Consider the following 25992-nt stretch of genomic DNA (forward strand, 5'->3'; position numbering starts at 1 on the left):
CAGCTGGAGGGATGGTGATGTCTGTTTACACATACTTTTACCATGATCCTCGAAATTTTAAATTCTAAACACAGCTAGACCCAATAGTCAAAATACGTCTGGGCATCCAGTACTATCTATTTATGGAGAGGGTCATCAAAGTAGTCATCCGAGGCAGGTTATTCAACAGATATCACTGCAGTAAAATAAGTAACACATAATAAATACAACTGTAATAATGCAATAAGTAATATTTAATTGAACTCTGTGATACACTGTGATGGGGCGTCATGGATCACACTGATCCGTGTGTGATACCGTAACTCGACATGTGCTTCTGCTATCCACGCGCTTCACACCATATTGGCAGGAAAGCGGTGAGTCGTAGTCAGCGGCCCAACTCCAGACCTCAGGAATGTAATTACCTGTCACGGGAAGGCTCGGGTGGACAGGCGATCGTGCGGGCGGTGGTTCAGAAAACCAGGCAGACGAGCAGGATCGGGGTAATCGGGGTTTATTCGGGACAAGGAGACACGGGAGGCGAGGGACCACCAACACCATGTGCACAGATCACGTAATGACGGACAACGATCACAGGCAAGACTCAGACTTAAATACACGGGACTGATCACAGTAATCGGACATAGGTGGAAACAATCAGGGAAACACGTTGGCAAGCAGGGGGGCGTGGCACACATGAGGAGCCGACGAGCAGGGCATGACAGAACCCCCCCCCAAAGGCGCGCTTCACCGGGCGCGCCAGGGAGGAGGCGACAGACGGAACACGGGAACCCGGACCTGGAACCAAACGGAACAATCACCGAAGCACAGGAAACAAAACTGAGACGCAGAACACGGCAAGGGACAAGACGTAAGACAGGACTTGACAAAGGGCAGGGAACGCAGAGAGACAGACTAGAAAGGGCGGAACAGAGGGAACAGGCGGAACAAAAGGAACGGGAGTGACGGGAGGGAACGACGGGAAACCAGGAACCGAGCGGGGCAGAACAAAGGGACCAGGAACAGAGGACGGCGGGACAAAGGCAGGAGGCGGAACAAAGACAGGCGGGATAGGGGCAGGAAAGGGAGAGAAGGAGGGGGAACCAAGGGGAGCCCGTGGGAGCCCCAGCGGGCGACGGGAGGCAGCCGGAGGGGCCGCAGGCGGCCGGGAGGCCGGAGCCGGAGGGGACCTCGGAGGGGCCGAGGAGACAGGGCGAGGGACCCGCGGAGGGGCCAGGGAGGGAGCAGGAGGGAGCACCAGGGAAGGGGGCGAGGGAGCTGGAAGGGGCCAGGGCGAAGGCCCGGAGGAGGGGGGAGCCGCAGCAGGCGGCGACGTCCGGTGGAGGGCCGGAGGTAGGGGCCCCGCAGGCGACCGAGGAGCCGCCGTCGGGGAACCCCCAGGCGACCGACCAGGCACCGGAGGGGGGAGCGAGGCAGGGCGACGAGGCATCGGAGGGGGACCCGCAGGCGACAGCCGACCCGGAGGGCCAGGACCCGCAGGCGCCAACCGAGCCCCAGCGCAGGCGAGGCAGGGCGAGCCAGGGGGCAGGGCGGGCGGGACCCCAGCCCTGCGTCTGTGTCCCCTTCCCCTGCGGGACACAGACAGGCCGACCCTAGGTCGGGGTCGACGCTGCCGGGGCGAGGGATCAGGGCCAGGGACAGGAGCGGGGCCAGGGACAGGAGCGGGGCCAGGGACTGGAGTTGCTGCAGGCGGAGGGGGCGCCTCTGGAGCTGCTGCAGGGCGGTCAGGGACAGGAACACGGTCAGGGACAGGAGTGGAAGTCTGGGGGGGCGCCTGCCCGGGAGCTGCAGCAGGCGGCTGCAGAGGGGGCGCCGGCCCGGGAGCTGCAGCAGGCGGAGGGAGCGCCGGGACAGGAACAGGAGCACGGTCAGGAACAGGAGCTGGCTGCAGTGGGGGCGCCGGCCCGGGAGCTGCAGCAGGCGGCTGCAGAGGGGGCGCCGGCCCGGGAGCTGCAGCAGGCGGAGGGAGCGCCGGGACAGGAACAGGAGCGCGGTCAGGAACAGGAGCGCGGTCAGGAACAGGAGCTGGCTGCAGTGGGGGCGCCTGCCCGGGAGCTGCAGCAGGTGGCTGCAGTGGAGGCGCCTGCCCGGGAGCTGCAGCAGGCGGCTGCAGAGGGGGCGCCTCTGCAGGAACAGGAGCGCGGTCAGGAACAGGAGCGCGGTCCGGAACAGGAGCTGGCTGCAGTGGGGGCGCCTGCCCGGGAGCTGCAGCAGGTGGCTGCAGTGGGGGCGCCTGCCCGGGAGCTGCAGCAGGCGGCTGCAGAGGGGGCGCCTCTGCAGGAACAGGAGCACGGTCAGGAACAGGAGCGCAGTCAGGGACAGGAGCTGCAGCAGGCGACTGCAGTGGGGGCGCCTGCCCTGGAACTGCAGCAGGCGGCTGCAGTGGGGGCGCCTGCCCGGGAGCTGCAGCAGGCGGCTGCAGAGGGGGCGCCTGCCCGGGAGCTGCAGCAGGCGGCTGCAGAGGGGGCGCCTGCCCGGGAGCTGCAGCAGGCGGCTGCAGAGGGGGCGCCTGCCCGGGAGCTGCAGCAGGCGGCTGCAGAGGGGGCGCCTCTGCAGGAACAGGAGCACGGTCAGGAACAGGAGCTGGCTGCAGTGGGGGCGCCTGCCCGGGAGCTGCAGCGGGTGGCTGCAGTGGGGGCGCCTGCCCGGGAGCTGCAGCGGGCGGCTGCAGTGGGGGCGCCTGCCCGGGAGCTGCAGCGGGCGGCTGCAGTGGGGGCGCCTGCCCGGGAGCTGCAGCAGGCGGCTGCAGAGGGGGCGCCTCTGCAGGAACTGCTCTCCGGAGAGAGATCAGCTTCCGGAGATCCTCGGCCAACCTCTCAAGGTCACTCAGAGGCGAGGTAGGGGAGAACGCGGCGAAAGCCTGCCCCAGGTGCACGGCAAGTTGTTCCCCCTCCGGGAAGCCCCGTGTGGCAGGTTCCTCCATCATCCTCCAGTACAGCCCCTGGAGGGCAAAGAACCGATTGGCGATGGCCAGGGGCTCACTCGGGACCTCCAGCTGGGACGCAGCGCATGGGGGAGGCAGCGGCGAAGGAGGCGACTTGGGCTGGGGGGCTGTAGCAGGCAGAGCGGTTGCCTGCTCGGCCTGAGCAGGGGCTGCAGGCACAGGGGTTGCCTGCTCGGCCTGAGCAGGGGCTGCAGGCACAGGGGTTGCCTGCTCGGCCTGAGCAGGGGCTGCAGGCACAGGGGTTGCCTGCTCGGCCTGAGCAGGGGCTGCAGGCACAGGGGTTGCCTGCTCGGCCTGAGCAGGGGCTGCAGGCAAGTGCTGTGGGGAAGCTCGCCCGGGAACTGCAGACCGTCGTCGTGGGGGCGCTCGCCCGGGAACTGCAAGGGACTGCAACGGGGGTGCCTCAGGAGCGGCTGCAGCAGGCGAAGACGGGAGCGGCTGCGCGAGCGGCGCAGGCGGCTGCGCAGGCGGCTGCGCGAGCGGCGTAGGCGGCCGCGTGGGAGCAAAGTCCGAGGGCGGCGGCTGCGTGGGCGGCAAGAGCAGAGGGAGCTCCTCAGGCTCACCAGCTGGGAAGGAGGCGGGGACGAGAGCGCACGCCCCTAGGACGATCGTCCGGGCGACCGTCTGCTTCTTCCTCCTTCTCCGCGTCACCGTCAGGGGGGTAGGCTGCGCACTGTCCGAGAAAGCGGACGGCGGGAGGATGGTCCCCGGTTCGCGTGGCGCAACCCACCGCTCTTTACGGAGCTCGGCCACCCGCTGGAAGTTACCGCGCACCTCTTCCGCGAGGTGCGCGTCCCTTTCCAGGGACAGCCGATCCAGGATGTCCCAGCTCCGGCTGATGAGATCCCAGGCCGGGGGATCTTCCCGGATGCCGGGCTGGGCGATCCAAAATAGCAGCTGATCGACGTAACTGCGGTAGTCCTCCACAGTTACGGAAGCTGCTTGTTCGTGGTCCGTCATTCTGTCACGGGAAGGCTCGGGTGGACAGGCGATCGTGCGGGCGGTGGTTCAGAAAACCAGGCAGACGAGCAGGATCGGGGTAATCGGGGTTTATTCGGGACAAGGAGACACGGGAGGCGAGGGACCACCAACACCATGTGCACAGATCACGTAATGACGGACAACGATCACAGGCAAGACTCAGACTTAAATACACGGGACTGATCACAGTAATCGGACATAGGTGGAAACAATCAGGGAAACACGTTGGCAAGCAGGGGGGCGTGGCACACATGAGGAGCCGACGAGCAGGGCATGACATTACCACTGCATGAACTGATTTTACAGTTCCTTCTGAAGAGAAACACCATCTTCACAAAACGGCACTTTCATTAAAATGCACTGAGCAGTGAAGAAGACGGAAAAAAAAGAAGAGAACTCAGAGATCTTAGGGCACAGTCAACACTGAAGAACTAGAATCTAGGTATAGCGTAATCCTACGAATTAAGCGGAGATAACGTGTCAGTGGGTCTTTCGGAGAAGCTGTATATGTTTACAGTTAACAGCCCATGTACTACAGAAACCAACTTACAGTAACTTAAGATAATCGGCCGTAACTTTCACCTCAGCGTTTTAAACAAACACTTCTGTCCTGCAAAATCAAACAAACAAACGCAGTAAAAGCACGCCTATCTACATGGGGAAGAATCAATTATCCTTTACTGCAGGACAGAGCATATAATTATAAGCATACATGGCTACCATGGACACAGTGTGGATTTAGTGCATCTCAGAAAATGTCAAGGGGCAAATAATCTGTTCAAGGCCAATCAGACAGACACCAGCCTTCTCTAATTGCCGCCTTTCCTGCCAATTTACAGTTATTAATATCTGCCTTTCGAAAACAAAAGAACTTCATCTTCAGAGTTGCAATTCCCCTTACCCCCTAGACAGGTGTCCTAATTTATTAAGGACAAAAATAATTCGCTTTACCCTTGCAAAGACAAGAAAGGAGTTTTTTTTAATGCAAAAGCCCAGACACAGCTGCATGTGGGTGAGTTCATCATCTCTTTTTATAGATATGTCTATTTTTGTGTACTGTGATAACCGCCCGCTTGCTGTTTTCACGGGAGAGAGGCCTTGAGTAAGTGTTAAAAGAACAGATTTTTTCAAAGGATGAATTATTCTCCTTTAATTAAAAGCCATCCTTCAAAAAACATTTCATTTATTTCCATTCAGTTTATAATAAAACTGCAAAAGGAGTGGGTGTGTATGTGTGAAACTTATGAACATCTATTCCGAACCACCTCCACTCTATAATGAAAATAACTCAGTTTTAATTATAAAGCACATCGATCTTCTGTTCATTCTACAAGAAGATACTGACAATCTGCCACCTACATTAACTATGTGGAAGAAGGAGTTACAGTGGAAGTATGAGTGGTTTTGCTACCATAAAGGAGGCCTTGTTACCTGTGAAGCTGCAGGTATTCTCTTGGTCGGTTCATTAAATGCAGAAATCGGTCTACAATCTTGTTCTTCCCAACACCCTAAAGTAAACAGCAATCAGCAGCGTTCACTGGAATAATGCAGGACAAATGCATTACACATGGTACAATATGATTTACTCGTGACACGGGAAATTAAATATATACTACATGATAAGAAAGACTCATAACTTAACATTTAGAATCCTTATCAGGTGATGCTATTGCAGATTTTGTTGTATGGAGAAGTCTCACATTCAAAATAACCAGAACACTTAGTATTACCCGTTTTATTAAGGCCAAAATGTCAATTATTTTTTGCTTATTCATCATAATGTAACACAAACATATAGAAAAATATTACATATATGCTAGAGTCACATAAGGGATGTCAGTCTTAACGACCTGAATGAATGAATGCTAAATCATTTCACAAATTAGGGTCTTGATTAATATGTTAATCAGCGGCAACCCAAAAAAAAAAAAAACCTGTTAAAATCTTGTACTGCCCATTTTCTGTAATTTCACATCCTACCTCTTCCGATCTGTGCATGTTGTGTATCTGTGTATGTCACTGTCAAAGGAGGCGCAGCCTGGTAGTGCGTCGCACACTGCCCACCTCCCATCTCGCTTGCCCACCTCCCATCTCTCTGCCTGGTTTGTACGCAGCCACGTGAGCTCCGGTTTAACACGGCTTCAAGCACGTTCCTCAAAAACCATCCGAGTCCCAGTCGCCCTGTCTGACAGCGCGGCCCACTCCACTTTCCAAACAACCCTGGGCCTTGGTGGGAGCAGGAAACGCAGCGCGAGATGGGTGCGGGCATCCCGTCAGTCCGCATCGGGACGATTGACGGGCCTGCCCCTCCCACTTCACCCCCCAGTTACGAAAGGGGCCTCTGCTTCAGAGAAGCTAACAGGAACTGACCTTTTCCCCACAAGGGACAACACTGTGATCCCTACAACACATCAGGCTTTCGTATGGAAACTTCTTTTTTACCACATCCTAGAAAATCAATTAAATTTGCATTGGTTTAGTGTCCAAAACACTTAGATCCAAAACTAGCAAACAGTGACTCATATTGAAAATGCTAATATTTGCAGGGGAAAGGAACCTTGAGATTTGTTCCGAAGTCTTCTGAGTTTCACGGCCATCTAAAGAAGTACTCAAGCTGACGTCTGCTTTCAAGGGCATCGCTCTGCCGTCGGCGTTTCTTACTTCCCGAGTCACTCACCTGGTTCCCGACCAATAACAGGTGTTCCCCCATCAGGAAGTCTTTCAGCATGTCCTCCATCACTGTCATGTGCTGCGCAAGCAACAGGAAGGTCAAACCGCAACACATTAAATTCACGCCGAATTTCGTGGTACAGTCTCCCTTCCCCCAGAACAGAATGAGCGCAGGCAGGGAATCTCACAGCAGGAGTGTCTGCAGCTGTCCAGCAAACAAACCTTCACAAATAACCATCTATTCATTTAACCCAGAAGGTGCCATCTAGGGTATCTGTTCCCTTTGGGATTTTTAGGATCACAAGTTCAATGCAACCGTGTGCTGAATGAGCGGTTATGGAAGACGGAAGGACAGATGGATGGATATAATTCATATATTACAAGCAGTGATATGTAACAATTATTAAAAACACTTATCATAAAGCTTGAGACATTTTGTTGAATTAGGTGAAAATACTGACACCCCCCCCCCCCTCCACATAAGGCAATTATAACATGCTGCAGGCTTTCTCAGAACACAAGGGATGCAAGGAGTAGAGGAACAGAAGATGGCTGAGCAGACCATCCTCGTTCTTCACACCCTATTTGAGCATCGCCATCGCCGACTCACAGTCCCCGCAGTGCCCTAAGAAAAGCAGGTCATTCAGAAGTGGGCCAAGCAAGGACTTATCCTCCCCTTCCTCTGTCTCCTCCCCTTCACAGGGAGGAACAGAAAACGTGCTGAATCTGGGTCAGCTCAACCCTCAGCGGTCCCGGGGGAGCTGAGACACCTCCCTGGGTGGCTGGACACAGGGCTTGCTGGGATGCAGCCCTCGCCCGAACGGCTGTGGGCAAACATCCTTCTATCTTCCAACTGTTTCTCCTGGACAGGCATCACAGGACACAAATGAGGGGAACCGCGTAGACGGGATGCCAGTCCGTCGCACTCGTAAACCACGGCCGATTTAGAAAACGATTTACTAACGGCATATCGCTCTATCGCGAGAGGAAACAGGAAAACCTGGAGGAGAATACACACAGAGTCCACACACAGAATTCAAAGATTCAAGCCCCCCCTCCCTGGAGGGTTTAAGCAAAAGTACCACCCACTAAGCCACCATCCGTAATCGGCAAACATACGCACTTCATCATGTCAGCCCTTATTTAAGGGCAGGAGGTGAGACTGCCAACCTGCTCCATTCCACACGCTAGTCCGCTAACACCAACAGAGACTCTAGTTCCAGCTAGGCTCGCTTCCCTCTGCTCATTCCCTGTGATTCTCTTCCAGATCAGAACCATCAGCATAACGGTGCTACCAGACGAATAATCAGCATCCCCCAGTTCACAAGTAAACAACATATAATCTGTTTTGCTCAGTAACTTCATCTATAACTTCAGTAGAAACATTGACTCATCCTATAGCTAGTTGGTCTAGGCCTTTTTGGCCAGTGTATCCAAAAGGCTGACCCTGAATGACCTAGCCTTGAATCAGACCACATGACAGTTCCGGTCTTTTACAAAGATAAAATTGTTATCAAGAAATGACCTCATGCCGTAATTATTTTATTCCCCTTACAAGGAAGTCTTTAAGTAAAGCCATAATACACTGGTTCCTTAGAGAACTATTCTATCTCTGGAACCAAGTGTAAACAGACAGTACAAGTACAGGACTGAGGAATAACAGAGAGTCACTTTAAAAGAATGATATGTTCGCTATATGTATATGCAGTAATAATGCAGATGGAATCAAGTCTGAGAAAGAGCGTGTAGTATGAGATGCAGGGGAATCATGACCCGATTCTATGAGGAAGCTACCCAGCTCTTGAACAATAAAGCACAATACGCTTAGAGACATGACATGAACTGGAAAATGATCGGCAGTACTGGATAAGAAAGTGGACAAAACTAAACCAGGATGTATATACTAGGGAACCGAGGAACACGATGAGCTGATGTCTTGTTCGCAAGCTGGATAATGTACACAGCGCTGACGTAAGGAGCTTCAGATAATAATACCATGGGCCTACTGATGTACCAAAGGCTGACTTACCTGCTCATTTTCGTAAAACAGGACATCAGGAACCTTCATTTTTTCGTGGGGATCATGTACCGGAACGGAAACCTTTCCGATCCTCAGAATCCCATCTTTTATTTCACCTGGACAAAAAAAAAACAGACGCAAGAAAAGAGTGAAGAACGTGACAAGAAGCTCACCCCACTTTTGCATGAGACAGTGACCTTTTCAGCCTTTCTTCCAGAAGAGTGACTGCTGGTCACATGATACTCATACTTTCGCTTTTTCAACTTCGATTGCAGAGCTCCAGGTTAACTGAGGAACACAAGCTCGTATGGTGGTGGGGGGGAGGGGGGGGGGGTCAAAATAGAGCATCCTTTGGCCAAATATCTGAGGGTGACCTTCTCATTTCAGCACTATTGCTCAAAAAGGACGATTCATTCTGTTCCTACTGTGTGGAGAATAAGTCCTGCCACTGAGACACAGGATCAGGCAGTTAACTCACAGCTGAGGTCCAGGTTTTGTGTGCTGCCAGGGTCCGGCCCGTCCTCGATAGAACAGTTGGCCAGGTTCTTCTGTAAGGCCGAACGAGCCAGGCTGGGGAGGAACCTGACATACACACAACAGAGGATCTGTCACTCATCCAAGAAACCTCATCTTTAAATCATAACTGAGAACTGAAAACAGTAATGAGAGAATAAAAGAGATATTTAAGGGAGTAAGGATGTCCAACACAGCAGGCCCCGCTGCAGGCAGACGCCAAAGGACCACCTGGAAAGGCAGGCCTTGTTCACAGCATGGGCAACCGTCTCCTCGGGGTGCTGGGACAGACGTCGGCAGATTCTCAAGAGCTGCCTGGTGGACAGAGAAGACGCCAAGGATTGGGCCTGGAAGAAAACACACAGCCTCAGCCTCAGACTCAGAAACACACACAGCCCAACTGGCTTCTCCGAACAGTCATGTGACACTATTAAAGTAAGCATACAACCAGCGAAAACGACGACGGTGGCCTGTCATATGCATTATGCACATAACACATATTATATAAAGGGCAACATTCACACTAGTAAAAATATATATAGGCATGTCTGTTACGAGCGGCTGTTTGGTCTGGTACAGTTTACAATGACTTACTGTTGGGTCATTTGTTTTTCTCAAGCTGTGAGTGAGATGCAGTAAGTGCTGCACTGCCTCTACTGGGGCATTCGGTGTCTGCAAAACACAAAAGGATCACAGTTCAGCTCCGAGAAAGTAAAGCCATCCAGTGGTGAAAAGGCGAAGGTTGCAGTAGAGGGCCCCTGAAAGACATCTAGGGGTCCACATGTGTGGACATGACTAAGAAGATCGAGAGTGTGTGGGGGTTTGTAGTCATTTTTTTTAAACAAAATAAATTCTACTCCCCCTATTGTCAGGTGCGCAGATCAGAGACAAGAATATGCCCCACGCTCACCATCCCCTGGATGATGGAGGTCTCCTCGGCCACGTCCAGGGGCTTCACGGTGTGGAAGAAGAACATGGTGAGAATCTCCGGGTTCAGCCACTGCTGGCCGCGGCTGCCTTGGACCGGGGGCTCAGCCAGGGCGAGCAGGCGGAAGGACGGGTGGATGGGGAAGATGGACCTGGTCATGATGGCAGGTGGAGACAGTAAGCTACACGGATCGTGCCACAGGAGACTGGTAGTAAGAGACGCTCTACTGTAAGGCTGCCATTTGTTAAAGCCCCTTTCAGTTTGAATTGATCCATAAGGTTCTGGGGGAGAAAAAACACTAACCATGTCAGCCTATGAGCCTAATGACTTATGACTAAATTGAGAAGGGGAAAAGGAAGCGAGAGAATCTCGAGTTCGCCAGCTGTCAGACGCGATTGAACGCTGTGATGTGGATAACGCAGGTCCCCCCCCCCCCCGATCTCCGTCATGGCTCCGAGCGGTCGGCGGACGTTCACACCCCTGCGGGTCCCCTTTCACCCTAATCCTCCCTGACATTTCATTCGCAGCTTCCTGACAAGGAGCGGCCCACTGCTGCCTGAAACTGTTTGCAGGGCCCCCCCCCCCGTTACACTTCCCACACCAATAAGCAGATCCCCCACCCACGACCAACACACACATGTTTGTATTCATATCTTTGTGGGGACTGTCCATTCAATTCTATGGGAAACACCCAAATCCCAACAATGACGACCTTAACCCCTTTGACATTTAGAGTTGTTTGATTGCAGTCACAGATTTTTATAAAGTTCAGTTTTCCATTGTAGGGACAGGAAAAAAAATCTCCGGACAACATTAAAGTAACAGGTTTTTATCACATTACGAGGGCAATGATATTTTTGAACTATGGGGCAGGCAAAAACTTAAAAAAATACCACGGACTGCAAAGTAAACAAAGAAGTCAACTCCTGATTAAATTAAGCCCGAACTTTCCCTTAAAGCACAAATAATCAGAGCAACACTAATAAATCTGGGGAACGTTACGAGAAGATCCAGGAATAAGATAAAGGAGTCTGAGCAAGTCCAGCAACAGGACGAAAATGAACATTGCATTTAGATGCCTGGAGACAAAAAACAGGATATTCTGGAGGGCTGTTGCCAATTTGACTGATTAGTAATAATAACCTAACGACTCCCTATACCCTCATAAACACTAACATTCTCCATTCAGGCCTCTACAATCTCCACTCCGCTCACCATGTCCACTCAGGTCCCTGTATGTTCCTAACCGTTCATTTCCAGTCATTCTTTGTACTATATTAACAACTAACCAACTCCACTGAAGCTTCTGAAACATACTAACTGATTACCATACCCAAAGACTGAAAATCATTTTTGCTCAAGAGCAGTGTTTTCTAATCTGGTCCTTGGGAACCCACAAACAGTCCATATTTTTGCTTCCCGTTGCTGCTGTTAGGGGAGCAAAAAATGTTCACTGTTTGGCAGGGAGCTTGGAGGGAGCAAAAACATGGACCGGCTGTTGGATCCTGAGGACCGGATTGGAAAACAGTCAAGAGGATAAGGCTGCTCCCCCTGGTGATGGCGCTTTCAGATGGAAGCGACGAGCAGCAATTAACACCCGCCCTGGAACCACATGAAGTGAGCTCTGAATGTGGCCTGAGACAGGGAAGTGGAGGAAGAGGAAGTGGGTTTGTTTCAGCCCCAGACACTGCGCCACAAACATCCACCCTTCCAGTCTAGGTGGAGAGACGCTGGCAGAGTGCAAACACAAGCATTCCGCATCCTTTCTCTTCCCTGACCTCCTGTTAAATACTCTTTTTCTATTCATGCTAACAAAAAAAAAACCTTTGTTTTAGGAAATTATATGGCATGCACAGATTTTCCAAATAAGGTGGGTTGCATGCAAATAACTCACCACTGACTTAACAGTTATGCAACAGGATATGGCAAAAATTAATCAGTTCAACCTAAGCTGCACCTTCATCTGTAGGATGCAGTATAAATAGACCTTATGTCTTTGAGACGTCACTTTTGAAACACCAAGGGCCTTTGAAACTTACAGGAAAAAAAAAAACTATTTTGGGGTTTTAGAGTTTGGTTCACTCTAAATGAGTCAGTAGACGCCATAGAGAGTGTCCTCCTCAGCTCTTAATCATTTTAGGGGCTGAATTGCTGCGAAGTGCATGATTGAAGCTCAAATGGCTTCTCTATAGAAAGCAAAAAAAAATAAATCAACTGCAGCCTGATGTGTCATTAGATATTTAGGGATAAGGATATAATGAAAATCTGTGCACATATAAACTACTTTGTTATGTTCCAAAAATCGAAAAAGGACAAAATATGTATACCTATGTGACGCAGAGGAACTGTGCGTCATCCAGAACAAACCAGGCATGATTACTTCTTTCTCATACCTTCTTCTTGCTTAACGCTAATAAATCTGGGGAACGTTACTAGAAGACCCAGTGTGCCGGAGAAAATCATTATGATCGGAAAAGTGGAAGGTAAAGGAGTCAGAGCAAGTCCAGCAACAGGACGAAAATGAACATTGCATTTAGATGCCTGGAGACAAAAAACAGGATATTCTGGAGGACTGTTGACAATTTGACTGATTAGTAATAATACCCTAACGACTCCCTATACCCTCATAAACACTAACATTCTCCATTCGGGCCTCTACACTCTCCAGTCCGCTCACCATGTCCACTCAGGTCCCTTTTTGTCTTTGAGACGTCACTTTTGAAACGCCAAGGGCCTTTGAAACTTACGTGAAAAAAAGAAAAAACTATTTTGGGGTTTACGAGTTTGGTTCACTCTAAATGAGTCTGTAGAAGCCTTAGAGAGTGTCCTCCTCAGCTCTTAACCATTCCTTTACGATACCTTCTTGTTGTTTAACGAGAAAAGCCCATTTTTGTCCAGGTCATTAAAGCAGTGATTACTTCATTTCCGGGAGAAACTGTCAACCTGCAAACAATCCCTATTTTTTAAAGAAGGCCAAATCTTGGCGCAGAACAGTCAGCAATTACATTTTTCACTTCATTCTGCCTCGTTGGTCAGTTTGAGTCTGTGACAGTCTGTCTGAGCGACATAGCTGAATTAACGCTTCAGACGTTACAAGTTCTCCCCAGTCTCACTTCAGTGTATTCGAAATGTGTTATTATGACACTGACTGCTTCACCTTTTCAAGATGAGTAGCTGGCGGAGAGCGCTGTAATGTACCTCGATTTCATTCGAAAACAAGAGTCTGTGCTGATAAGTGGCAGCGGGTGACAAATGATGAATGAGTAGAAGAACTGAGCAAATTAACATAGCTTTATAATTAAGTTAATACATGACATGGGTATGATTACAAATGATTGCAGATTCTCAAGTGAGGGCAGGTCTCAAGAGAGCATATGCTTAACAAATCACGAATTAAAAACTTCCCTTCCAAGGACTGCGACCTTAGAGGTGGAGAGGTTTGCGGGTCCTAATGATCCAAGGTAGCTACATCTTTTCGGGTCTGAGCTCTTGGTAAAGTCTTCCCCGGTAAAAAGGTGTGTGAGGAGAGACTAAGCAAACTACAACCCAACAAAGATCTTAATGAAAGGTACCAAGAAGAACCAGTGTATCTGGTCTGTCCAGATTATGGTTTTTAAAACCCACTAATCAGTAGCTCAGTCCTGGGGGGTGGTGTTCATCAACAAGCATCTAGTGGTTTGGGCCCCCCCTATAACCCAGTTGGGCTCAGCCCAAGATGGTTACATGGAGCCAATGTCATGGGTCACAAGCTAGAAGATGAAATGCAGGGTGTTTGCAAGGTACCAGACAGATGAAACCTTGGCAATGGATGCTCTGGCAGAAAAGGGGCTTTAACTTCATGCATATTGTAGAGTTTAGAACCCCACATCTTGATCAGGGGTGGAGTCTTTCCTACTCTGGAGATCTACATGGTGAAAGACTCCAGGAGGTGTGGGAACATTGATTCACAAGTCCCAGGCTTCCCAAGAATTTTTCCCAGTAGACAAGAAGGTTGCCACTTTGTGATGCTGAGCTGTACTCTGACAGTTCTTTGTATGTATACAAATATGGAGTCACCAGCATTCTTAGATGAAGTGGGTGGGCTGCTTGAGGGAGGAAGGGGGTAGAGCTAAAAAACCGATTACCATTTGCTGAATGACTGGAATCAGCATATAGGGAGGAGGCCAGATGAACCAAGACAGCTCAGATAAGCAGGGAGGGGTGGTGGGGAATGTCTGAAGGAAGTTTCTGTGTTAAATTAATTGAATGGACATCTCTGGTTCCTCAGGCGTCTGAAGTTAGGTTGGGGAAACTAAGTATGATTGGACCATGTTCTGCAAGGATGGGGAGGTGCTGAGACACTTTGAGGGACTCCTCAAGCCAGTTGATGTGCCCTCTGGTCAGGAGTCAGCATTGGAAACTACTGATAGATTGGAGTCTCTCACTGCAGCTGAAGTTGCTATGGTGCCCAAAGGCCTCCTTAGCGGAAAGACTGCTGGTGCAACATCTCTAGAGAGAGATGTTGAAAGCACTAGATTCTGTTAGCTTGACATGGCTAACACACCTCTTCGATGTTGTATGAAAGACTGGCAAATAGAAGTGATGGTTACATTTATTTTTTTTACGGGTGGGGGGGCAGAGGGTGTTGTGGGAAGCAGTACAGGATTATGGAATACTGGGGCCTCTATACATGCTACTTGGTGGTTATACGAATACAGAAGAAATTGCATCCACATCATTAGTAGAAAACTGAAGCAATTTACTGTATAATGAGTGCTGACTTCTGGCAAGTGTGCGTCTAGTTTCCATGTTTGTGATTCTCACGAATAGGATGTCAAGGCACAGACGAGGCTGGCAAGATTCCAGTACAGGATACTGGGTGTGGCCTCCCTAAGGCATGCAGATAATGCCATGCGTTTGGCCTCATACAATCTGGACCTCAAGTGCACACGCAATAGATCCGATATCAAATGAGATGAGAATTTGATACCTTCGCAAGGTCACGGTAACCCGTGGACTGCTCCATTCAGGTGAAAGAATCTGCGTTTATTGAAGGAATTTTAAATCCCTGGGATCTTTGTCACGAGAGATGGTAATAGGAAAAGTGAAATTCACAGGAGGACTGGTTTGATGACTGCAGTTCTACAGGCACCGAGGGGATCAGCGGTGCTGAATCATTAGTTAGACGCAGTTCAGAATATAACAGTCATTCAAAGTACCTCTCTTCACCCATGGTCATGATCCATGCATAATGACCGTAAGAACAAGGTCATAAGTACAAGTAGCCAAAAGGAGGTTTCTCCACCGGGATGCTGAATTCATTCCCCATGACAGGGTGAGAAGTTTGGAGATCTTGAAAGAGAGTGAAATAGACATTGTTCCATCAGCTGAGTCAGTTCAGGCATCTTAAGAATGCCACCTGGATGCCTTCCAAGGAGCATGTTCCAGGCTGGGTGGAGGCCCCAGGAAAGATAGGACATGCTGGAGTTATCTCCCATCTGACTTGGGAATGTCTAAGGATCCCCTAGAACGGGGGTTCTCAAACGTTTGGATCAAAGCTCCGCATGAGATTTTTGTTCAAAATCACAGCTCCGGAATAATTTTCAATGACAAAACATCATTTCATAAATATACAGACAAGCACACGCACATCAATACAATGAAAATGGGAACTTTTTAACGCTCGTTGATCAATCCGACTGTCTGTCATTTGGGGGGGGGGGGGTATTCAAGTATTTTTTACTTGAAACCACGTTATACATTAAGGTGAATTATTGGTTTGGTCTAGACTAACTTGTGGACTAAGCATCCGGGTCCTTGAATTGGAGTCTGCAGCCATGAGAAAGGAAGACTGATCTGAGCTGCTAGGAATGCTACAAGGTGGACCCCCACCAGGCGGACCCCCACCAGGGAAAACAGTGGGAAGACAAGATGAAACACTGTACATCATATAAATATCGGTCACAATGGATATCCTGAAAAACAGTATTAAAATATATATAATGCACTGATAACAGCACAAAACAGGTTGCTCCACATCCATCCATCCTTCTTTCGTAACCATGGTGAGGCTGGAGCCAATCCCAGGACGCATATTGTATGCAGTGGGGGAAATCCGGGAGACAGGATGGAATGTCATTCAGTCGTGGGCAACACACACACGCACGCTACAGGGAGCCAACCGAAGAATCAGTAGGCAGTGCCTGGTTTCCGAAAAACAAGCACAATGTGATCTTATTCTTACCATTTAGATTCCTGACCACCAACATGGGCTGTTCAATCAGAATAGGATGAGTGTTTATTGCCTGCACGGCCCGAACTTCTTAAATCCTAAGCAGTTCCTCATCTAGTAACGCGAAGGGAAGTCAAAACTCCAGGTGACGGCGCAGCTGGGGTGGGAGGAGCAGACATGTTTCCGCAGAGCGCAGCCAGAGTGCTGCGCCAACGTCGCATTTCTCACCCACGGCACAGACGCTTTTTACCGCAGTCTCAGCCATGCAGAAAAGGGTGAATCAAGCTTCGGGCTCTTAAAACAAGTCCTATCCACAGACAATACCGACAGAGTGATTACATCCCGCGGTAATTTCACAGCCGTCTGAGTATGTGTGAAAAACTATGATGGCATGTCTTTCAATGTGTTAGCGTAGCCATTTCAAAACTGTATATTCCCCCGTACAAGTAGAGGACTATACTAATAACCCACAGGTGGTGGGTTCAAATCCCAGGGAGCACACACAAATTCTAACCCTTCCCTCTACCATAAGTTGCTTTGCATGAAGGTGTCAGATAAATATAAAATGTCTCCCTCGGTCTCCTGCAATAACCATCCAATAAATCCATGTATTTTCAACACAACCACTAAAGAACCATTTCTGGCTAATCATCATCCCATCAAGTTACTTAACTAGTTACGTGTGATAAGCCAGTTGCTGGTGAAAGTTAACAAATCCATGGAATGGCTGAGGTGCCCCTGAGGAGAGGTCTGAGACCAGAAGCGGTGTTCATCAAGCCATCCAACAAGATTTTAATAACTTTTTGCAGAACCAAAGAAACTCTGGCTATTTCTGATTGTGTTATTTTTCATTTGCATATATTGTAATGAAAAATTATGGTTTATTTCTCCCCCGATAAACAGCTAAGACTCTATCGCTCACCGCTGCTCCATCTCCGAGTCAGACATCTTCATCTCCTCTTTCAGAATCTGGTACCGGTCGGACCTCAAGAGCCTGGTACCGTCATAGAGGGCCAGCTCTCGGTCGTGGATTAACCTGAAAGATAGACGCCACAGCTACTGAAATCTGGTTTATCCACCAAGTAGTGTGAGCGTCCTGGGCCCCCAATGGGTGAGATCACTGACCTGGAGAGCACAGCCAGGGTGCCCAGGTTGACCCTGTGGATGCCATCCAGCAGGACCAGCTTGCCTTCTCGTGCTGCACTGACCAGCGGGGAGACTCTCCATGCCGTGTCCCCATTGGGCAAAGTGTACCTCTGCTGGAGGAGATCCCGGCCAGTCATGTCCTGTGGGCAGGAAATGACATCACCCTAGGCACCCGACTTCCCAAGAATCCCTACATCAGGCGCACATACGATGCAGACATCGTTATTCAGTGCCAGAGATATGGATGGTCTCCATTGACTTGTGTCAACCAGTATTTCAAAGTCAGAGACACACTTACCTAGAGTTCTATTTAGGTAAGTGTGTCTCTGTTCAATCGCTAGTGACAAAATGGGGAGACAAAAAATAGGCTGGTTATTAATCTGTATTATTTTAACAGAAACCGTCTGCTGCAGTACAGAATGTGACTTAAGTAGAACTGGAAAAAGAGAAATTATGTCCTGTACTTCATCTACAGGTGGAAAAAAGCCGTTTTCTTAAAATCCGTCTGAGCACCATATACGTGGAATATGTCAAGCAAATACCTTACTCAGAAGCCACTCAAAAACAGAAATTGAAGGGATTTTCTGCATAGATGAGGTGAACTGTGTTTAAAAGTCCTCTATGCCCAGAATACTGTTTCCTTAGCCAAAAGCACAGACACCTTCGTTTTGCTAGCCAGGTCCTGCAGTGGACTCACTCATTCTTGCTGTTCCTGCACACACCCCCTGAAGTTTTACTACCTGGGCCACCACTAGAGTTTCCACTACCCCCCCCCCCCCCCCCACCCCACCCCAAACTCAATTACTCTGTTTAAGCAGCTTCAAAACACAGGCCGTCCGCTGATGAAACACAGACACTCCAACCAGAACCTGGAACGGCATCGTTAAAGGTGTCACGGCTGTCTGCGGGCGAGGGAGCACCGACGTCACATCCACTCCATGGCCGACGGCCCGCTTTTCCACCTTTCGCACTTTTTGTTTTTGGGCACTGGTCCATGAGACTTAAAACACCGGCTCCGGGTGAAGGTTGCCATACCTCTGACTAATATAATCGACTCATTTTCCAAGTAGCAACATACAAAATAGGAAGTGAAATGTAACACAATCCGCCATAAGCTGGCAAAGCGTTTTTAACTTCAGCTGTACGATTTTTAAGAGGGGGAAAAAAAACATCTTTTATTAAAAGAAATGCAGGTGCTCCACAATTCACATGTCCGAAAGCAGAATAAATATGTGCAGGAGAAGCACAGAAAGTTAATACTTTACATCTTTCATATCAGTATCACTTCAATAAAAGTGTTACATTTATTCAAGCAGAAGCTTTTATTCAAAGCGACAGACCATTCAGACAGCAGTTATAGGGGCAATAAGGGTTAGTGGTCCTGCTCAGTAGCCCAATCGTGACATCACTCTGCCGACGTCGGGATTAGAACAGATGACCTTACGGTCACAAGCACCGCGGCATATACCACCTCACAACAGAGGAGTGACTCATCGTGCCCCAGACTCATACCTGGAACCTTCGCCACCCCAGCAACACCCTCATTAACCCCCCAGTTCCCACCTAGTACCTATATAGGAAAGGTTTTATGCCCCTTTAATTTCATAGGGCAGGGACTCCGCTATATAAGTGTTAAACATTAAAACTATAATGGAGTATAGCTCCTTAAAAATGAAGCTAATTATTTATTATCTCCATACAATTCAGATCGTGAGGCACCATGGAATCTAATTCTTGTACTTCAGATTTATACCTCAATGAAAAAGACATTTTCAAGACAGAAATTCCTGCTAGGTGGAGAAGCTATCAGTTCTCCCTATAAGAATGGTTTTCATTCTTTTATTCCTCAACTGAAAAGGAATGAATGAAAAGATTATTGACAATGTTCTGCATACACTGCCAATCTGGCATATGTAGCTAAAGATCAATAAGAATGAGGATTGTTGGAAGAAAAAACCTAAATAGTGTTACAATCTAAAGGGACTCAAAATGCTCCCTGGGATTCAAACCAATAACCTATGCCTTGCTAGCACAGAGCTCCATTTGTTGAACTGCAGGAGCCATCCAGGAGCTGTTTCAGACTCGGATCTCGCAGCTCTCCTGTGGTGACTCACTGTACTGTCACCCCACCAGTTTCACTTGCAAGATGCATTTTCAAATACAGCATGCTGTGAAGTACCCCAGCAAGCTGGAGAAAGGTTTTCATACAGACCGGCTCAGTAAAGAATGAAAAATAAGAACAGATTATCAGACTGTCAGATCAAGGCAAAGTCAATTCTAGGACGTCTGCAAATCTACGATGGTTTGTTGTCATGATGCTCAGTATCACCACAGTCTGTCGCTTCTCCCTCTCTCTGAGCCGACTTGATATGCACACAAAATGCAAGCCCCGTTACCTGATATAGCATTACAGGTTCAGTGCTGTACCCCAGCATCTCCGCAAATTCCTTGGCGATGACAGACTTGCCACAACCCTGCAAAGATCATATTCAGAAGGACAATTAATAAGTCGTTTTTACATGGCAGACAAGCACAAAAATTTTTCAGTTATAAGGAAGTGCTTCTCAATCCGGTCCATGGGGACCTGGAGACAGTCCATGTTTTTGCTCCCTCCCAGCTCCCTTTAAGGAGCAAACATTTGGACTTTCTGGCAGGAAGCTGAGAGGGACTGGGTTGGGAAATTCTGTCTTAAGATATTCCACATATTCTGTTTTAAATTATTTCTATTTTTGGACTTAAAGCAGGGGTGTCAAACCCCAGTCCTGGGAGGTTGGAGCCCCGTGTAATCCCTGTTCCACCATAAATGATTCAGCTCAAGAGCTGTGTGGTAATTAGCTCAAGGAGTTGAATCAGGTGTGTTAAATAAGGGGAAACCCAAAAACGTGCAGGACTCCAGCCCCCCAGGACTGGAGTTTGACACCCGTGACTTAAATGAACCGATAAGGCATACCTGGAATCATCTCAGGTAACTATATGGTTTAAATGCAATTAACATTTCCTGAAAGTTTTACTCTACACACTGAAATATGAAATATGGACTGCAGGAATTGCTCAGGTTTGACTTTACACCTTGGCCCCCATAAGGCACATATCCTTGACCATGTGGGACTGCATCATCTCAGCCAGAAGGCGGGCGTGGGTGGGGGTGCTGATGAAGCTGGGGCTGCGGTCGGGGGTGCGAGGTTGACGGGATCCTGCCGGAACCTGCGGCCAGGGAACAGCAGCACATTATAGGGGCAGCAGGAGCTCACATGGACAGAGAGGATTTAATCAGGTTCCCATAAGAAAGAACAGGCACCACTGCTACTCAATGAAATTCCAGCATTTCGACTAAAATATCACCATGACAACACTGCTCATCTTCTATAGGCCTCGGGTGCTAAGAATAAGTGGCCACGGTGACCCCATGATGGCACCTCACCTGGAGGGTGACGTCCTTGTCAGACACACGCAGGGTGACAGCTGCATAGCCAGTCTGGTCCCGGTTTAAGGACTCCACGCTTACCACCCTGGTGGGACTGGGCTGCTGTCTGGAGTCAAGGAGTTCAAAGCGCTGCGGGAAGGATATAGAGGTGTTCCAGTCAGCTCTGCAGCTGGAAGGATAGGGGGGGAAAGGTGTTTAATCTCACGACAAAAAGCATCCAGTTCTTCCATTATCTGCTTATCTGGCTGGAATCTGCACTGTCGGGAACCGGCGCTGGGAAGAACAGGCAGAGAATCACCTGGACAAAATATCTGTCAACTGCAGCGCATGCAATCGGGACAATTTACAGGCCAATTCTGACTCATAGATTCCCCTGATTTTTGGGGGGATTTTGGGAGAAAATAAACCTTGAGTGACTGAAAGAGTCAAGAGGGAAAGGGGAGAGTGTAAGGTCTACACCAGGAATGGGCAGATCGATGAGAAGAAACCATCTGCAAACAACGAACATTAGTTAATACTAGCATATCAAACAGAGCAGCATCACGTCTATGAGCCAGTCTGCCTATGGTGTGGAGACCAGAGACTCGAGGATGGCTGGCTTACACTAAGGACCCCCCTCCACTGCTCTGAGGCCCTCCTCGCCCAACATGACCTCATATGGGTAGAGTCGTTGGATCAGCTGCTGGCAAGACATCATGGGGAACAGGTCCTGTGAGCAGAGACACCAGATTCCTCAATGCAGGGCAGGGCAGCCATTATGCACCTAATCCTTTCAAGATCCTTTTGCGTCAATAGCTGTAAACAAGAGAATCTGTGGTATAACAGTCACGGAACAATAACCGAAATTGCACAGGTCCTGCAGAAGGTATAAAAAAAATCATAGCTTTTAAGATTAAACTCCTAGGGCAGGAAATAAGGGGCTTCCCAATCGCTTACGAAGACTTTAATGGCGGAGGGAAGGTTGTCCACAGGGAAGTCGGGAAGACCCAGGCTGGAGGATTCTTGGGAGCAGAGGGTGGTGGCAAAGGACAGCAGCTGTGAGACTCTAGGAGAACCAGAACAGAAAGCATCATTCTGACATCTGACAGGCCGCAGTACTTGTACACGAAACGCAGTGATCCAGAACTACGAGAAGCTCATTTAAATGTAAACCGCGTAAATATAAACGCTACCAGCGTCGCTTACTTATCCGTGGCGACATTTGGTCCGATGCTGTACAGAATTTCTAGCTGATCCTTAAAAAAACAGACAGACAAAACAAAATATGAAAATAAGTCAACTTCAAAGTGCCTAGTTATGACTGCATGCTGAAAGAGAGGCTTCCGGAAGGAGACGTAGGGCCACCCGCAGAGAAAGGAGGTCATTAAGAGTCCTGACCTTGAAGGGAAGGTAGTAGATGTCTCTGGCCTGAAAACGGGATCTCAGCGGCGGATCGAGGGGGTTCCCGGTGTACCGTGGGACAGGAAGCCCCAGGGCGATGACGCGGAAGTCCTCGCTCACACGCACGATCTTCCACGCATCCAGCTCCTCCTTCGAGTGCTCCTGAGCCACACAGGCCGCAACGTGACAAAAACCGTGGCACACCGGAGGCCACATTTAGCAGCAAAACAGCGGCATAAAAAAACTCCCTTATTCCGGAGGGGGAACGACAAAATACATCCAAGGCCGGGTTTAAACACGAGCTGTAGCCCAGGGCCCCAAATTGTGGGGGGCCCCAATTTTTTTTCTGGTTGTTTTAGCAGCATTTTATGCTGTAGGTTGGGTCCCAATAATAACTTTAGTCCAGGGGCCCCCACCCCCTAAATTGGGCCTTGAGAGTGAATAGACTGACAGATGCTACCTTACTGTTTGAATGAAAATTAAATTTACTGACTGCCAACCACTGAGTGATACATAAGCGTATGTATACCTATAATCGTGCAGTGACAATAATGCTTTAGCCATCTGTCTGTCTCACTATCTGGCTCTACCTCTAAATTAACATGCAAAGGCACAAAATAACATCTCCTAAATAATAAGCGACACATTACGGCAAACTACAGCTTTTCATACCCTGGGCTACACCACCCACATACGCACTACTGTAAGCGCAGGTATGAATGTAAGTTCTCCTGTTAAACAAAGCAGCCTCCTAGCTGCTAATTAAATTTGTCAAATTCTGAATGAACTTTGAATAAAACTGGGTGGGGAATTAGACAATCACGAGATGCCTTAAACTATGAGGCGTTACGCAAGGGAGGGTGGTTGGTAAGATTTCGCCTGGGGAGTCAGGTTCAGGCTTGTGCTTCTGAAATGTCGAAACGGGCTGACATAGGCGGTAAACACTACCGCAGCCCACGGGCATACGTGTGAACAGGCGGCTGCTTTAGCCACAGACTCGGCAAATGGGCCTGCCGTCCACTTCACATGAGAGACTCCGGCGAACAGGGCATTTACATGCTTTTTGCTATTTGGCTCACGCTTTCACCAAAAGCGACGCTCAGTTGAGAAAGCAGGGCCAGCCAGCTGACGGAGCAATCCGGAGCCAAGGTCCTTGCTCAAGGGCCCGTCAACAAAATTACCGCCGCCCCTGAGATTTAAACCAGCGACCTTCCGATCACATGCACAGTCTGCTAACCCCTGAGTCACACAGACCCCCCCTGGGGATGCGGTTTAGTATAATCAGAAATATCCGTGTGATGCCTTCCATCCTGTCTATGCTGACGTACGAATTTTGGCATACAGGAACCGGCTCGTACCTGAACCGCAACTCAAAGAGAGACTAGTTCCAGCTCGCTTCGGTTTTCCACTGCAGAAGGGTCGGCTCAGTAAAGGCACCGCCGGGTTTGGAGAGCGACAGTGATGTAAGACTGAAGAGACTCGTGTATACCGTCCACACGGTATACACCATGATTTATTATGTGCAATTATTATCATTTATGTTGTGTGCTAATTCCTACTAGCACATCTGTGGAATCGCTGTGATATACGAGTACCAAACGTGAGCAGAATTAGCATTCGCTTGCGTAAATTCACATTACAAATCCATTCCGTTCTATAGTACTTTTTCAAGTAGAAGGTTAGAAATTTTCATGCTCCGAGTTTCTGGGAATGCATCAATACATCGCAATGTGCAATACTACTAATAATGAATTATATATGGAATATATGCTTTCTTTCAGGTAATCCATGGGCAGAACAACAAGCCCGGTTTGCTCATGCTAGAAAGCGGGGCCATGTCAGCGAGGTTACAGTTTAGGTTACAGTTTAGGTACAGCTCACACACTTTACGATGGAAAATAGCAAGTTCACAGTATCGCAGTATGGCTCTTGGTGGCAGTGGAATAGCGCCATTTATTTCCTCTCCTTTCTCCAATTTCCTTGGGGATCCATCCGTCCATCTATCTATCTACACTATTGACTTTGGTCTTCTACTCGACACTGACATTTGCTTCACCGATAAGAGCACAGCTTTGCAGCTATGGCCCCGCCTTTGCCTGAGCAGGGCGATAGGCCCCGCCCCTGGGCGCCGGCCGGCTCACCTGCAGCAGCTTGTCGTAGCGCTGCGCGGACATGAGGAAGCGGCCGTCCTCCAGCTGCATCTCCCTGTTCTCCAGCAGGTTGTTCAGCACCGGAAGCACGTTGCGCTCAGCCTTCTCCAGCCCCTCCAGGACCAGGATGCGGCCCTGAGTTGCAGCTCGCACCGCACACTGGGGGGGGCGGGAAGTTACCGTTTATCTCCCCGTCTGGCCTCTGCTCCGCTCAACCGAAGGCGCATTACTGAACACAAGCCGCCCTGACAGAAATATGGAAATATTACAGAAGCAATACCACCCCCCCCCCAGCACTTGGTATTATTATTAAAACTAACCCCCCCCACCCCCTGTGAAAAAAAGAGTGATTTATGTGCCTTCAAAATGTCGTCTGACTTAACCAAAGTTACTTTATGATACACCGATCATTTACGTCACCAGAAAATACCTGGACTTGCTTGAAATTATTTTCAAATAAGCCAATACTGCTTGGCTGCTTGTGAAATTTTCAGGAGTATATTTTACACATGCAATCTAAGATTCAAGTTTTATTTAACTAATTTTTGTTCATAAGAAAAAAAATCAAGCATGAAATGACATGGCAAGCATAAGTGTAAAAAAAATTAAATTACATAAAATAAAATAAAAAATCAAATGATACTGACGTCAATGAGAGGAAATTCTCAACTACTCTGGCAACCAAAATGACAGTTGGCTTGTAATTAGGTTTTGGTTCACGTAAAAATATAGGGTTGCCTCTATGGGAAGAAACCCAATTAAAGTGCAGCCAGATGTTCTAAACTTAACTCCAAATACATTTTTGTCACAGACGCTGTAATCACATAATTATTTTAAAAGGGCAGTGATGCAGACGTGGTGAAATTCCTTAAAAGGAGAAGACATAATAAAAAACACTTGACTCCCAGGAAGAATTAGTCGGCAAAAGTGCAACAGAAGCATGGATAAGCGAAACTCTAAAATGACGCTTCCCCTCGACATTTAAGGGAGAGTAAGCATACAGTGCATCAACAGTTCCTCTCGTGTGGATACAGAGCTGTGGTGGGCGGGACCAACAGTGAGCAGCCAATCATCTGTCGATCTAGGAGGAGGCTGCAGGCAGTTGATTGGCTAGGTTGCACTTGGCCATGTGTCTATACCGATGTGTTCCCTTAACATACCATAGATTACACCCTGCTGGATTTATGTTCTGTTTGCACAATTTGGAGAACGGCAGACCTAAGATGGTATGGGCCGTTCAATAGCCCAAGTATCTGTTAATGCGAATCTATACCATTTCAGTCCCCCACACCGACAGCTTAGCAGTCACCCTCTTCAGGATAGTTCCCAGCACGGGACACTCAGCGGAAAACCGAAGAACGAAGACGCTCTGCTGCAGTGTTTTCGCGTCGTGTGACTCCTACTCCAGTTTCACTGCATCCTGAATTCACGGAGCCCTTCCTGTAATTAAATTAACCAACAGGCTGCATGCATGCTTCATTAAGTAAGCTCAACCTCTCACTTCTGCTGCTACTCCACGCTAACTGCAGGAGAAGTGAGCAGCTCTGTCCAGTTTTACCCCTTTTCTCTGAAACATCTTTGAGACGGAGGGCAGCACCGAGGCAGACGCCTGTAGGCCCAGCTGC

At 48.9% G+C, this 25992-nt stretch overlaps 1 protein-coding gene across 2 annotated transcripts in view; it reads right to left on the reverse strand.

Moving 5' to 3' along the window:
* vwa8 (von Willebrand factor A domain containing 8) overlaps positions 1-25992 on the reverse strand; it is a 74134-nt gene that overhangs the window by 41908 nt on the left and 6234 nt on the right. Inside the window, exons 5-22 of one of the 2 annotated variants that reach the window (XM_049009544.1) lie at positions 24359-24526; positions 22215-22379; positions 22023-22072; positions 21774-21882; positions 21450-21546; positions 21344-21354; positions 20835-20966; positions 20483-20617; positions 19810-19887; positions 17393-17553; positions 17190-17303; positions 10039-10207; positions 9723-9800; positions 9360-9475; positions 9094-9197; positions 8625-8731; positions 6603-6674; positions 5357-5433 (exon numbers count right to left, since the gene is read on the reverse strand). In XM_049009544.1, coding sequence (XP_048865501.1) covers positions 5357-5433; positions 6603-6674; positions 8625-8731; positions 9094-9197; positions 9360-9475; positions 9723-9800; positions 10039-10207; positions 17190-17303; positions 17393-17553; positions 19810-19887; positions 20483-20617; positions 20835-20966; positions 21344-21354; positions 21450-21546; positions 21774-21882; positions 22023-22072; positions 22215-22379; positions 24359-24526 — 1943 coding nt within the window. Of the gene's footprint in view, positions 1-5356; positions 5434-6602; positions 6675-8624; positions 8732-9093; positions 9198-9359; positions 9476-9722; positions 9801-10038; positions 10208-17189; positions 17304-17392; positions 17554-19809; positions 19888-20482; positions 20618-20834; positions 20967-21343; positions 21355-21440; positions 21547-21773; positions 21883-22022; positions 22073-22214; positions 22380-24358; positions 24527-25992 lie in introns of those variants that run through there. The other variant, XM_049009537.1, reaches the window with a different exon arrangement.

This window comes from Brienomyrus brachyistius, chromosome 1 (assembly GCF_023856365.1).
Source record: "Brienomyrus brachyistius isolate T26 chromosome 1, BBRACH_0.4, whole genome shotgun sequence".
NCBI lineage: Eukaryota > Metazoa > Chordata > Actinopteri > Osteoglossiformes > Mormyridae > Brienomyrus > Brienomyrus brachyistius.